Raw genomic sequence first — 13,643 nt, 5'->3', positions numbered from 1 at the left:
TCTCTCATCTAGTTCTCCCATTATGCTATAAAATCTCCTAACCCTGCATGCTCCAGATTTCGTATCTGTCTCTCCCACACGAGCACAGCTCACTCGGAGCTCACAGCTCTACTCTGCTCCGCCCGCACACTCAGTGTGCTAAGAGATGGAGCAGATCCAAGCCGAGTTCCTCCTCTTCTGAAACGATGGGGTAGGAGGTGTGCTGTGTTCTTTTCAAGGGAAAACAGGTAAGTTTGGTGTTTCGAGTCACCTGGGCTATTAGGCATCTGCTGAATCTGCACAGTTATGTCCCTCAACTCACCAATTTCCCTATTTAGGAGAGAACAGAAACAGGCCCACAAAATAATTTGCCACAATTAATAAGAAATTGACAGCTTGGCAAAGCAAAGGGATTAGCAAGAAGACACACTTGGAGAATCTGGAAAACTGCCCAAACCAGGTATCAACCAGAGGCATCAAACGCAAACACAAGGCCAGGAAAATTCCCACATACACCCCCACCTCAATAGGCATTATCCCCGTTAGACACAACTAAAATGTATAAACTGAAATCCAGAGCCCGCTTCGCCACAAGATGGCAGACATGAGCACAAATGAAACAAAATGGGATTTTCCCTTCCAAAGGTTTGCAGAGAAAGGCCCAAATCAAAACAAAGGGTTTTCATCCCAAAAGCAAATACATCCTGACACATAAAACAGTGACCTTTTTCCCCCAAAAGTGGGAAGGATCCGAACCTTAAGACATAACACCTTCTAAACATTAGTAGTCTTCATTCCGCTGTCTTTCACACAAACACCAAAAATGTCTGTTATACTTGGGCATCTTTAAGATCGTCCTGAGGTCAAACGAGAAATAGAAAATCAAAGTCGAAACCCACTGCCATGGCCGAGTGAGGAAAAAGGGCCGTTCTGAGGAAGGGCAGCTGGACAGCACGGACTCACCTCTGTTGCCCACAGCAAGTGAAGAGGCGTTAAGGCAGGAACTTGTTTGACGTCACAGCTTAGGCCGAGGGCGGTCAGGATCTCCTTAAGGACTTCGTACCTTCCACTATTGCTGGACTTCAGCAGATTAAAATCCTCTTGAGTTTGCACTACTGAAGAGCTGGGAGGTAGTTCCAAGTACACCTGCGGGAGAGAGACACCAGCCTGTAAACCGGGGGCGCTGAGAGACACTGAGAAACAGCGTCTTTACGAGTGTTTCTGAAAACTTGAACACGAATCTTCCTCATTATCCACAGGATATAAACTTTGAATCTGAGTATTTGGAAAGTAATGACAAGCAATAAAAAGATTCAAAAGAGCCTATTCAAGTGGCTGTCAGGCTGGGAAGCCGCTGTGGAAACGACCCTGGAATAGAAATCAGACTCTTTCCAGGTCCCAACTTGTATCACTAATCATTCTTGGGCAAGTCCCTTAACTTAGTGATGCAACCAAAACACTTAGAAATATGGTTGTGCTGAGATCCCAACTACCGTGTTTCCCCGAAAAGAAGACCGGGTCTTACATTAAGTTTTGCTCCAAAAGAAGCATTAGGGCTTATGTTCAGGAAACGTCATCTTGAAAAATCATGCTAGGGTTTATTTTCCGGTTAGGTCTTATTTTTCGGGGAAACATGGTATAAAGTCTTTACTAAACTCAGGAAGGCACATGGGTCACTTTCCCTACGTATTAGTAGTAACTACTGGAAAGCAACACCAGGGAGCAGAGCAGCCTTAGGCCCTGTTTTCAGTCTTTGCAGGAATTCAAATAGATGAGTGGGTTTGGGGGGAACCCAGAAAGGCTGCCCCACTTCCTTCTTCACCTGACTGAATTTTAAGATCAGGAACTTCATGCATTTAGTTCAGGTTTTACTGCCCAGTGAAAATTAAAACAGCCCCACCTATCCATGAAAGGTCTGCATTTTGGTATAGAGGGACGTACCGGACCTTGGAGCTCGCTTGAGATCAGATTTTAACTGGGCGTTGAAGCCTGGAAGGTGCCAGAATACTGAGTACGCAGGAGAGCAACCTGACTGCGTTTGCTGAATTGTTTTGCTTGGGCCAGGGGTCAGCTATGGGTTTCCACTGTACGCAGAGCTCCTGACCTGATGGTGAAGGAGCATTATGAAAATAAAAAGCATGGTGCCAGCGTTCAGGCAACTTAAAATCTCCCAATTCCCACCCAAGCCTTCACCAAGCCAGAAATACTGTCCACATGTACTGTCCAAATGGTCCAGCTGTTGAAAGGGGAGCCCAACCTGACAAGTGGGTAGAGCAGTGTCCACCATGGCCCTGTGGTGACAAGTGTGACAAGTGGGTAGAGCATGTCTATAGGGGCCCCCTGCCTCACCCCCAACCCAGCCACCCGGCCCCAGCAGCAGGCGGGTCTCTCCTCTAAAGCCCTGAAGAGAAGAGCAGGCAGAAGAAAGAAATCTTGTAAGGAAAATGGGAATCTACTGAGTCTCTTTCCTACCACACGATCTTACCCTAAACGTGTCGTCTCCTCCCCAGTGGACAAAGCCAGGGCTGCTGTGTGGGTCTCCAGTATAGCAGCAGCTCACGTTTAACTCACGTGGGCACGTGGCTATCCTGGAGATTGCCCCTTACAGGCGGCAGAAGTCAAATGAGCGAGGCTCTAGGCCCACCTGGGCCCCAGGGAGAGGGGCGAGCGTGACCAATGGCACATGTCCTCCCTGGGCTGAGTGAACACACAGAGCCCAGCAGCACACCCAGTGGGGTGCACTGAACTTGCTGTCACATGAGATACTCCGAGGAGGAAAAGGAAGGCTGGCCTCCTTCCCAGGACTCCAGCGAGAGTTCCACGAGAGAAGGGAAAAGACAGCCACTGACATTGTGTGAGGAACACATTTGTCAGCTGCCAAGAGAAAGCGAAAAGAGAGGCCACCACTGGCTTAGCACCTCCCTTCACAGGACTGAATGGCAGAGTGTGTTCACGTGGGATTTGCACTCCTGGTCCCCTGTGGGATCTGACCATTGTCTCATCCTCTGGCTGTAATGCTGTTACCATAGTGATGGGCCCATTTCTAGAACTTGGCTTCTTTTAAAATGAAGGCTTTTTGCTGCAGCCGGATGGCTCAGTTGGTTGGAGCATGAGCTCTGAACAGCAGGGTCGCCGGTTTGATTCCCACATGGGCCAGTGAGCTGCGTCCTCCACAACTAGATTGAAGACAATGAGCTGCCACTGAGCTACCGGAGGGGCAGCTGGATGGCTCAGTTGGTTAGAGCGCGAGCTCTCAACAACAAGGTTGCCGGTCCAATTCACATGGGATGGTGGGCTGCGCCCCCTGCAACTAAGATTGAAAATGGCAACTGGACTTGGAGCTGAGCTGTGCCCTCTACAACTAGATTGAAGGACAACGACTTAGAGCTGATGGGTCCTTGAGAAACACACTGTTCCCCAATATCCCCCAATAAGAAAAAAAAACAAGTCACAGAGAGGGGTTAAATGTTTAAAAAAACAAATAAATAAAATGAAGGCTTTTTGACCAGACCCAAAGGCAGAATTCAAAATGTCCCCAGTCACGAAAAAGGCAGTACGAGGAGGGGGTGCTACTGGCATCTAGTAGGTAGTGCAAATAGCCTACAATGCAGAGGCCGACCCCATGGCAAAGAAGGATCTGGCCCAAAATAGCGAGTGCCACGGTGGAGAAACTGCTATGAAAGCAGAACCACTTCCCCGTGTGCTAAGTTAAACAAGAAAGAAATTTATTTTTACATGGTGCCAGTAGGGTACTAGACTTCCCAGGGCGATCACTTCACAAGTGATATAAACATCTAATCACTTCGCTGTATGCCTGAAACTAATATAATATTGTATATCAACTGTAATTGAAAAAAATTTTAATCAAATAAATAAAATTAATATCAGATGTTTGAAAACAAATATTTTTAAATCCACTTTAGAGATTTTACTTGGACAACTTCATGCCAAACTCCTGGCCCACTTGATAATCCAATGTCAGAATTAATGCACAGCGTTAACTTGCCCTGCAAACCTGATCAGCACAGCAAGTATTATAAAATTTCCTTTTTCTTCCTGATGACGGATGGCAAAAGATCACTCGCTACACAGCTCCTTGGCCAGCAGACCACCACCTACCGTGCAGCTGTGGTTTGCCCTTGAACTATTTCACCACCTCTTACTGGGTTACATCATTACTCGATTTATTTCAAAGATGAAGGCTATGAAATTGAACAGGGGAAGAGGAAACTAACCAGCCTGTGATAGTATTTATTGGTTGATCTCGGTGGCAAGGTTTCGCAGTGACACAGGCCTGAGGAGAAAACAGTGACCCTGTCACAGAGACTGGAAGTCATTTAGAATCAGAAGTGACTTTCTAATCCTCTGAATCTGATTTCTGGAGCTGCCTCATATTGCCTTTTTTTCTAGAGCAAAGCATGCAGTATCAAATTTTATGAGAGTAATGGGGTCAATTTAAATGGGGCAGCAAGCAGATTTGCTGTGTAACTCAGAGAAACGGGTCGCAGCAGCGCCAAATCAATTTGGCGTACAAGTTGTACAAGTCTGTTCACCAGGGTGCTAAAATTCGCTATTCAAAGCTGAAATACGGCCCTAGGAAGTCGGGTTTTTAAGTGGATTTTCTGAGAATGCAGTTACTATAGTTACTGTATTTGCAGAAAAAAAGATGAGACGAACATTTATCAGGCCTCCAAAAATGAATTCATGTGGTTTGCAGCCTATATAGGAATCCTGACTAGTTTGTCCATGTCCACCTGTCCTGATGACCAGATTTTTTAATTATATGCATCTTTAGCTGAGTATTAGCTTAAGAACAAATGAGTGGGAAATGGTAAAGAAACAAACCTAAACCTTTAAAGAATGTTTGGTCAGAAAACCTGAGACTTGGGAGGGCTGGAAAGAGACACTGCAAACGAAATGAAAACAAAGAACAACAACAAAAAAGAAACAGTTCTCTAACTCAATGAAAAGATTCCCATAATAAAACAAAATCTGTTAAACTCATCCTGGGAACAATTGTGGACAAAATATCTGTATGTCCTTAGTTATCTCATTAAATGATCAATCCTTAGGGACAAGTGTTCATCTCACTCTAACAGCAACTTTTGCCCTAAACCATTAAACGATTTGCAGCAAATGATCAGGAATTCCAAAAGTCTCTCCTGCTGCCGCTTTCTTAAACAAACAAACAAAAACTAACAGGACAAGGGGAGAAAAAAATTCCAGCAGTTGAGCTAAAGGACCACCAAAGGATGGGAAACAAGTAGCCTTTTCCTTTTGTCTCCCTTTCCGTTTTTTCCTTACCTACATATTAATACGCCCTAAATCTAAATCACTTCAACAGTTTCTTATTTGAAATTTTTCTTAGCACTTAGATTTTAAGAGTGACAAATCAAGAGAAAGGGATTGAGACTTTGAAGATGTTTCCAACACTCACTGCCCCCCAGTTGGGAGCATTCATGGAAACCCTGGACATCAATTATAATACTTTTAAAGTGATGGTTCCTAACCTTTGGAATCACCACCCCAACGCATTCAATAAAGGTTTGATTATATTAACCATCAATAAAGGTTCGATTATATTAACCAGAGTGTGCTTTGAGGAAAGAGAATAGACTAAGGTATTTTAGGAAGATTATTACCAGTACGATCAAAACAAGAAAGAATTCTCCAACTAATCCTTGGTTAACCAGCATCCTAAATTGGCCAAAACACCTTCTGCCACGTTCCTCCATCACGAGGACTTTGGTTAGACGGGATATTCAGGCGACAGGAAAGCCCTGGTCTAAACCGGCCACTCACCATCAGAAATAACTCCCAGCCAAAGGTCAAAAGCAGAGCAGATCCTCCAACCTCTCCATGCGCAGCCGCAAAGGGCGTGTTCCCCATCAGATACCCAGAGACCATTACCTGGGCCCCTGCCTCCGTACCTGGCAAAGAACAGCTTCTCCTCCATGTGTTCCAAAAGGCACTTGCACAACCAGCTTGTCCCTGTCCTCGTTCTCCAGGTGGCCCCGGAGCTTGCCCAGGCTGAGCCGCTCCCCGGGGCCCTCGTCGTAAACACAGCCACTGCTCAGGACGTTGAGCTTCACCTGGCTCTGGTCAGCCTTGGAGAAAACCAAGTTCTGGACTGTGTCCTGCAGTGCGTCCTTGCGTGTCACCTGGAAGCCAGCAAACGTGAAGGGGGAACACAGGCCCAACACCTTCCCTCCCTGAGAAAGATAGGCCATGAACTTCTGGTGCAGGTCTTCGGGAATAGATTCCCTGCTGGCAATGACCAACAACAGACAGTTGTCGGCCCACGGGTCTCTGAGAGCACTCTGCCCCGGCAGGTGGTACAGCGTGTAGCTGTCGGCGTCCACACAGTCGGCCAGGACGGACCAGACCTGCTGGAACCTGTCCTGGGCTTCCCGGGAGTCGCAGCCCACATAGATGAGGATGTTGGGTGCCTTTCCCACGAGGTTGATTCTCCTCCCTTCTCTCTCCAGGCAGGTGGCATCAGCAACCCCCTCCAAACTGCCCCTGGGATCGTAGGGAAGATCTGGAATGTTCTCTGCAGATGCAAACTTGACGGATTCAATGGTGATTTTCTCAAGCTCTAAGCACTTGTGGCAACTAGACAGATGGAGGTGACAGAGCTCGCTGGGCTCCCCAGCAGACTCGCCCCCAGAGGCCCCGCCTTTTCCCTGTGTCGGTTCTGCACCAAGAACCTTAGAGTCATCTTTGCCCACAGGCTCCATAACGTCTGGCTCCGGCTCACCCTCCACAGAAGATTCGGGGCTCCGCCACTGGATTCGGGCTGGCCCGTTTGCAGCTTGGTCCTTAAGTTCCTTCAGAGCAGAGTCCTGCAGGTACACGGCTAAAGCACGGGCAGAAAAGACACTCAGTCAACTCTTCTGGTTTGTCATGCGGCTCAGTTCAAACCTCATGGCCCGCACTGAACTCCCAGCCTCACATTCCCAGCAGCCGCCTGCACGGCTCCCACCTACGTCCCCACCTCAACTCTGCGGCATTCTGTAGTACCACGTCATCGCTCCCGCCTGCTAGGATGTGCCCCTGACCATCCCATAAGACATGGAAAAACCTTAGATCCTCTCATTGACTGGTGAGGAAAGTGAGATTCAGAGACGTCATTTTGCCTACGTACTTGTACATTCAATTTCTTACGTGTCAATCTCCTACAGGATAATGAAACTAAGAAAGAAAAAAGGCACACATCTAAAGTCTCTCCAAATACACCCCAAGGAAAAGTCGCTACTGGGACACTTCATAGGATCAACCCAGGAGAAGGGTCTGTCCAGCATCTTATCTCAGGACTGAAATATAAGTTTACAGTCATTGATTCAAAAAACATTCATTGAGCACCTGCAACACAGCTTACATGGTATTAGGCACAGGCACATGGCAAATGGGGAAATTACGTGATTTACACAAATTTCCATAGTTGGTAAGTGACACTCATTTGCTCGAGATACAAATGAAGACTTTCATGGACACAGAAAGCCTGCTTTTATTTTTTAAGATTTTTATTAAAAACATAGCTAACATACAACATTATATTACTTTCAGGTGTACACCATAGTTATTCAATATTTATATACCTAAAGAAGTGATCACCGTGATAAGTCCAGCAACCATCTGACACCGCCCCATGCTATCACAATATTACTGACTATATTCCCTATGCTGTACATTAGACCCCCATGACTTACTTGTTTTATACTTGGAAATTTGGACCTTTTATTCCCCTTCACCTTTTCCCCCCCTTAATTTTTTAATTAGTTGACATTCAATATTATTTTATATTAATTTCAGGTGTCCAGCATAGTGGTTAGACATTTATATAATTTAAGAAGTGATCCTTCTGACTAGTCCAGTACCTACTTGGCACTATATATAGTTATTACCATATTATTAACTATATTCCCTATGCTTTACTTTATATCCCTGTGACAATTTTGTAACTACCAATTTGTACTTCTTAAGCCCTTCACCTTTTTTCACCCACACCCCCAACCCTCCTCCCATCTGGCAACCATCAAAATGTTCTCTTTATCTATGAGTTTCTGGGTGTTTTTTTGTTGTTGTTAATTTTGTTCTTTAAATTCCACATATCAGCAAAATTTCATGCATCTGTCTTTCTCTGTCTGACACTCCACTCAGCACAACACCCTCCAGGTCCATCCATGGTGCCACAGATGGCAAGAACCCATTCCCTTCCATAGCATAGAGAAAGCCTACTTTTAAGCCTAATTAAGAAAGAACATTTTACATGTTTTCCTAAAAAAACAATGTGTCCCAAAATATTGCGGTATATACATTTCAAATAAAAAAACTATTAGATTTTTACTTCATAGTAACACTGGCTATGCTTCCCATTCAATCAAACCATAGTCTAGAAAATACTGTGTTTCCCCGAAAATAAGACCTAGACGGACCATCATCTGTAATGCGTCTTTTGGAGCAAAAATTAATATAAGACCTGGTCTTATTTTACTATAAGACCCAGTATAATATAATATAATATAATATAATATAATATAATATAATATAATATAATATATAATATGACTGGGTCTTATAAGATAAGACCCGGTCTTATATTAATTTTTGCTCCAAAAGACACATTAGAGCTGATGGTCCAGGTAGGTCTTATTTTCGGGGAAACATGGTAGTTATACTATATTAGATTGGGAGAAATAAGTATTATATGTCTTCTGAATTTGCATGCTATCTCATGGACAATGCAATTATGGGAAATCCTTGTTTAAGAATTTTAAAAGCACTAATGATATACTCAGAGATAAGCATCTCAAAAAATTAAAATTCACATGTATGAATTTTATACAATCATGGTAAATCCAACCTGTTGACTGAATTAAACTGAAAATAAGCATCGCCCTTAAGTCATACCAAACATGTGTACTCAACAGTCCGTAAGCTAATAACCTATGACGTTCTGCCACAATGGAAGAAACATTTTCTAAAGTTACTTACAAACAATCTTTTGGGGTACCAGTCCATTAGCCATCTGGAGTCTGTCTTCCATAAACGCCACCCCCAGCTTGCTGAAGTCATCCACACTTGCTTTGGCAATTAATCGATAAGGCTCCCCAGGTCTGCAAGCTAATGGCAAACAACAGTCTGACCACTTCACAATCTGAAAAAAAGTGTGAGGGAGGGGGAAGAGAAAGAGAGGTTGAGATTTGTCTTTTCTAAAATCGCCAGATACTTTATTCTGTCCCTTCAGCTCCCCACCACTGCATTACTGTCAAACATAATGAATTACTGGGCTCTGCCTTTTAGTCACATTTTATTAACATGTTAAGGCTTGACCATTCTCATTTCTACCTGACAACAGGGCTTATAAAGCACTCAGTATAACTCTCTCATTTACAAGTAAATGAAGTCTCAACTGCTTTCTCAAGGAACTCAAAAGGAGAAAGGGCCATTCTTCAGACACTGGAAAAATTTAAATTTGCCCTTTAGTAACATAAATAGGAGTCAACAACAAGCCCACACTATCCAATGATTCCTAAGGGAGACCAGCTTTTCTCTAAGTGGGGACCCAGACCAACTGCGACAGAACTGCCCGGGAGCACGTGAAAGCTGCAGGCTCCTGAGCACGACTCTGTCTGGTGCTTCAGACTCTCTGGACTTGCAGCCCCGGAATCAGACGTGGTAAATGTGCTTTCCCATTGATTGCTGACACAGGACAACCACCAAGGGCGCTCCAAGAGCTCCTACCTGTCCAGTTCACATCGCCACCACAAGGGGGACAAGGAAAATGAGAACACACAAAGCTCCGTCCTTGAAGCCTCCCAGTTTCATACAAGAAGAATTTGAAACTGGGGCAAGGAAAAGGGGAGACCCTGGGGTTCAGAGCTTGGCTCTGGAGTCCGAGGACCGGGGTCTGGGCCAAGTCCCAGAAGTTCTCACGTCTCAGCTTCCTCAGTGGTAACACAGGAATAATGATATCAGCTATCACAAATCTGGCCTTAAGAGCAATAGCGGATATAGTGGTCCTTTTTTAAGATGCCATGAATAATGTCCATACTTCCCAAAATTAATCTTCTCAGGGATATGCTGCCCCAAATTTCGTAATTAGAGATAGATAATTTTGAATTTCATTTTTTATATTGGTAGGCTAGATTGTTTTAGAACTCTTGCTGAAAACAATGAAAAAATGATGGATAAAAATAAATAAAATTATCATCTTAAAAACATTGAAGAACTGACTAGATGATTAAAAAAACTGCCAGGCCAAATGCTAAGGTAAATCCCGAACCTACAGAGCTAAAGGGAATTCCCATAAGCCAAACCACTTCTGCCTGATGGTAACTTGCTCGCCCAGGAAACCTGGGCCCAAGGTCCAACTGGCAGAAGGATAGACATATACGAGGTCAGACAATTAAGTTCATGAACTCATCCTACATAAAGTGCTACATACCTCACTGCTGAATACCTCTATGGTCACCTTTGAAGTACTCCCCTTGGGAAGCTATGCACAGACACCAGTGCCTAGTCCACCCTTCAAAGCAATTTTGGAACTCTTTCTGGAATGGCCATCAGAGCTGTCTTTGTATTACCCTTGATGTCCTGAATGTCATCAAAATGTCTTCCTTTCAATATTTCCTTTTTCTTTGGGTAAAGAAAGAAGTCATTGGGGGCCAGATCAGGTGAGTAAGGAGGGTGTTCCCATACATTTATTTGTTTACTGGCTAAAAACTCCTTCAACAGAGAGTCCTGTGTAAGCTGTTATGCAAGAGCCATGAATAGTTGGTGAAAAGTTCAGGTCATCTAACTTTTTCACGTAGCCTTTTCAGCACTTCCAAATAGTAAACTTGGTTAACTGTTTGTCCAGTTGGTACAAATTCATAATGAATGAGTAATCCCTCTTATATCAAAAACAGGTTAGCAACATCTTTGCAACAAGTTCGCAAACTTTATTGTCCGACCTCACAGTTCAATGGAACAGAACTGAGAATATAGAAATAAACATACACATTTATAGACAACTAATTTTAGACAACGTCAAGACAATTCAATGGGAAAAGAACAATCTTTTCAACAAATGGTGCTGGTACAACTGGCTATCCACATGCGGAGGAATGAAAATGGACCCCTCCCTCATATCATGTACACCAAGGACAAAAATTAACTCAAACACGATCAAATCCTCAATGTAAGAGGATCTAAAACTACGAAACTCTTAGAAGAAAACATAGGCGTAAATTGTCATGACCTTAGATCAGACAACAGTTTCTCAAAAAGCACTCCAAAAGTACAAGCAACAAAAGAAAAAATAAATTGAACTTCATCAAAATTTTTTGTGCTTCAAAAACCAGTTTCAAGAAAATGAAAAGGAATCCATAGACTGGGAGAAAATATTTTGCAAATCATGTATCTGAAAGAGACTTGTATCCACAATAAAGAACTCCTGTACCTCAACATTAAAAAGACAAATACCCAATTTAAAAATGGGCAAAAGATCTGAACAGACATTTCTAAAAAAAAAAAAAAAAAAAATACACAGGTGACAACAAGTGCTTGAAAAGATGTTCAACATCATTTGTCATCGAAACAACAAAAACCACAACGAGATGAGACACTTCATCTCTACTAGGATGGTTATAATCAAAAAGATTATAATTAAAAAATAAATAAATAAAGATTATAATTGGGCGGCCGGTTGGCTCAGTTTGTTAGAGTGCAGTGCTCATAACACCAACGTTGCCGGTTCAGTTCCCACATGGGCCAGTGAGTTGCGCCCTCCACAACTAGTAGAGTGAAAACAACAGCTTGACTTGGAGCTGAGCTGCCGCTGGGTGGCTGGTTGGTTAGGGCGCAGTACTCAGAACACCCAGGTCTGAGTGTGGGAACCGGTTCGAGTCCCGCATGGATCAGTGAGCAGCACGCTTCACAACCAGATTGAGAATAACAACTTGACTTGGAGCTGATGGGTCCTGGAAAAACACACTATTTCCCAGTAAAAGTTTTTTTAAAAAAAGAGGGACAGTAACAAGTGCTGCTGAGAATGCTGAGAAATCTAGACCCTAAGAAATTGCTGGTAGGAATGCAAAATGGCGCGGCCCCTTTGGAAAAGAGTTTTTCACAGTTCCTCAAAAAGGTAAACAGAGTTACAAGTGACCGAGCAATTCCACTCCTAGGTCTATACCTAACAGAACTAAAAATGTATGTCCACACACAAAATTTCTACACAAATTATTTATAATATCCAAAGAGTGGAGACAACCCAAATGTACATCAACAAATGAAAGGATAAATCAAATGTGTATATCCATACTAGGGATTCAGCCATGAAAAGCAATGAAGTACTGATATGTACGCAATGAAGTACGAGTATGTCACAACATAGATGAATCTTGAATACATTATTCTCAATGAAGGAAGCCAATAACTAAAGGTCACACATTATATGATTCTATTTTGATGAACTATCCAAAGCAGACAAATCTATAGAGTTAAAAAGTAGATTAGTTTTCACCAAGGGGTGGGGACAGAGAGAGTGGACAGTAGCTGCTGATGGGTACATCGTTTCTTTTGGGGGCAAAGAAAATGTTCTGGAATTAGATAGTGGTAACGACTACACAACTACTGAATTGTAATTGTACTCTTTAAAAGGATGATGTTTATGGTATGTGAATTACATCTCAATTTTAAAAAGCAAAAAAGAGTCAAGGCAGTTTGCTTGTTCCCACACAGTTCCCAGACAGCCCAGATAGCAAGAGGACTCCAGAGTCCGCTTCCCAAACTTGAATCCTGGCTCCTTTGGCCAATAGCTGTGTGACCCAAGCAAGTCAGTCAACTTCTCTGTGCTTGGGTTTTCTGTCTGTAAGTTGTTGATGAGAGCACCTACCTGGAAGGATATTGGGAGGGCTAAACGGGGTAATGCATAAAGCGCCTGATCCATCAGGGGGCGCTCTTATTCCAAAACATGGAGTCTTTAGAGCAAGTATTCTCAGCAGGGAATTGTCTGGGAGCAGGGGGTGTATGGAAAAAAAAATCCTAGCTATCACAATGATATTGTCCCTCCAAAGCTCAACCCTACCCCACAAAACCTTAATCCTTAGTATTTCATTTCTCTCCTTAAGGAGAATTCAAACTGAAGTGAACTTTTCTCCTTAGGGAAACAATAATTTAAAAAGTTGACACACACTGTCTTAGAAGGAAAAATAATAAACGCAAGTCTTTATGGTCAAAAGGTTGAAACCCACCAATGCGACTAGAATATTTGGAGAAACAGAAACCTCAGGACTTTCTTTTAGCTCCACTTGTAGCTTTTCCTCTATTTCATCACCTACATCTCCCACCTTCTCCCAGACACACAGCCAGAATGAGTGGAATTTATCCGCAGGGTGGGTCCTAACCACTGTTTCAGTAGGACTCTGCATTTCAAACACGACATCTGTGATCAGATGAGAGGTAAATGACTTCGAGAATGGAGGGGTGGTGTCAGCTCAGGAGGATGACAAGATAAACTCTCACCTTGACAAGAGCTGACTTTCAGACGAGGGTGAATGGGAACTAAGAAAAGGAACAGTACCACCTCCTGCGTGAAGCTAAAAGTATCTTTGCTGTCAGCGCTATTGCTGGCAATCAAAGAATGAGGAGAAATGCCCGCCAGTGGAGGGCCAGCCCAG

General features: G+C 43.4%; 1 protein-coding gene across 7 annotated transcripts in view; it reads right to left on the bottom strand.

Moving 5' to 3' along the window:
* Positions 1-13,643, bottom strand: part of HLCS (holocarboxylase synthetase) — a 193,770-nt gene that overhangs the window by 156,341 nt on the left and 23,786 nt on the right. For all 7 annotated transcript variants that reach the window (XM_019730302.2, XM_019730301.2, XM_074325502.1 and 4 more), the window contains exons 3-5: positions 8,977-9,139; positions 5,910-6,838; positions 943-1,125 (exon numbers count right to left, since the gene is read on the bottom strand). In XM_019730302.2, coding sequence (XP_019585861.2) covers positions 943-1,125; positions 5,910-6,838; positions 8,977-9,028 — 1,164 coding nt within the window. In that variant the 5' untranslated portion in view covers positions 9,029-9,139. The remainder of the gene's footprint in view (positions 1-942; positions 1,126-5,909; positions 6,839-8,976; positions 9,140-13,643) is intronic.

This window comes from Rhinolophus sinicus, linkage group LG01 (assembly GCF_036562045.2).
Source record: "Rhinolophus sinicus isolate RSC01 linkage group LG01, ASM3656204v1, whole genome shotgun sequence".
NCBI classification, from domain to species: domain Eukaryota; kingdom Metazoa; phylum Chordata; class Mammalia; order Chiroptera; family Rhinolophidae; genus Rhinolophus; species Rhinolophus sinicus.
This window is presented reverse-complemented; position numbering and strand designations above follow the sequence as displayed.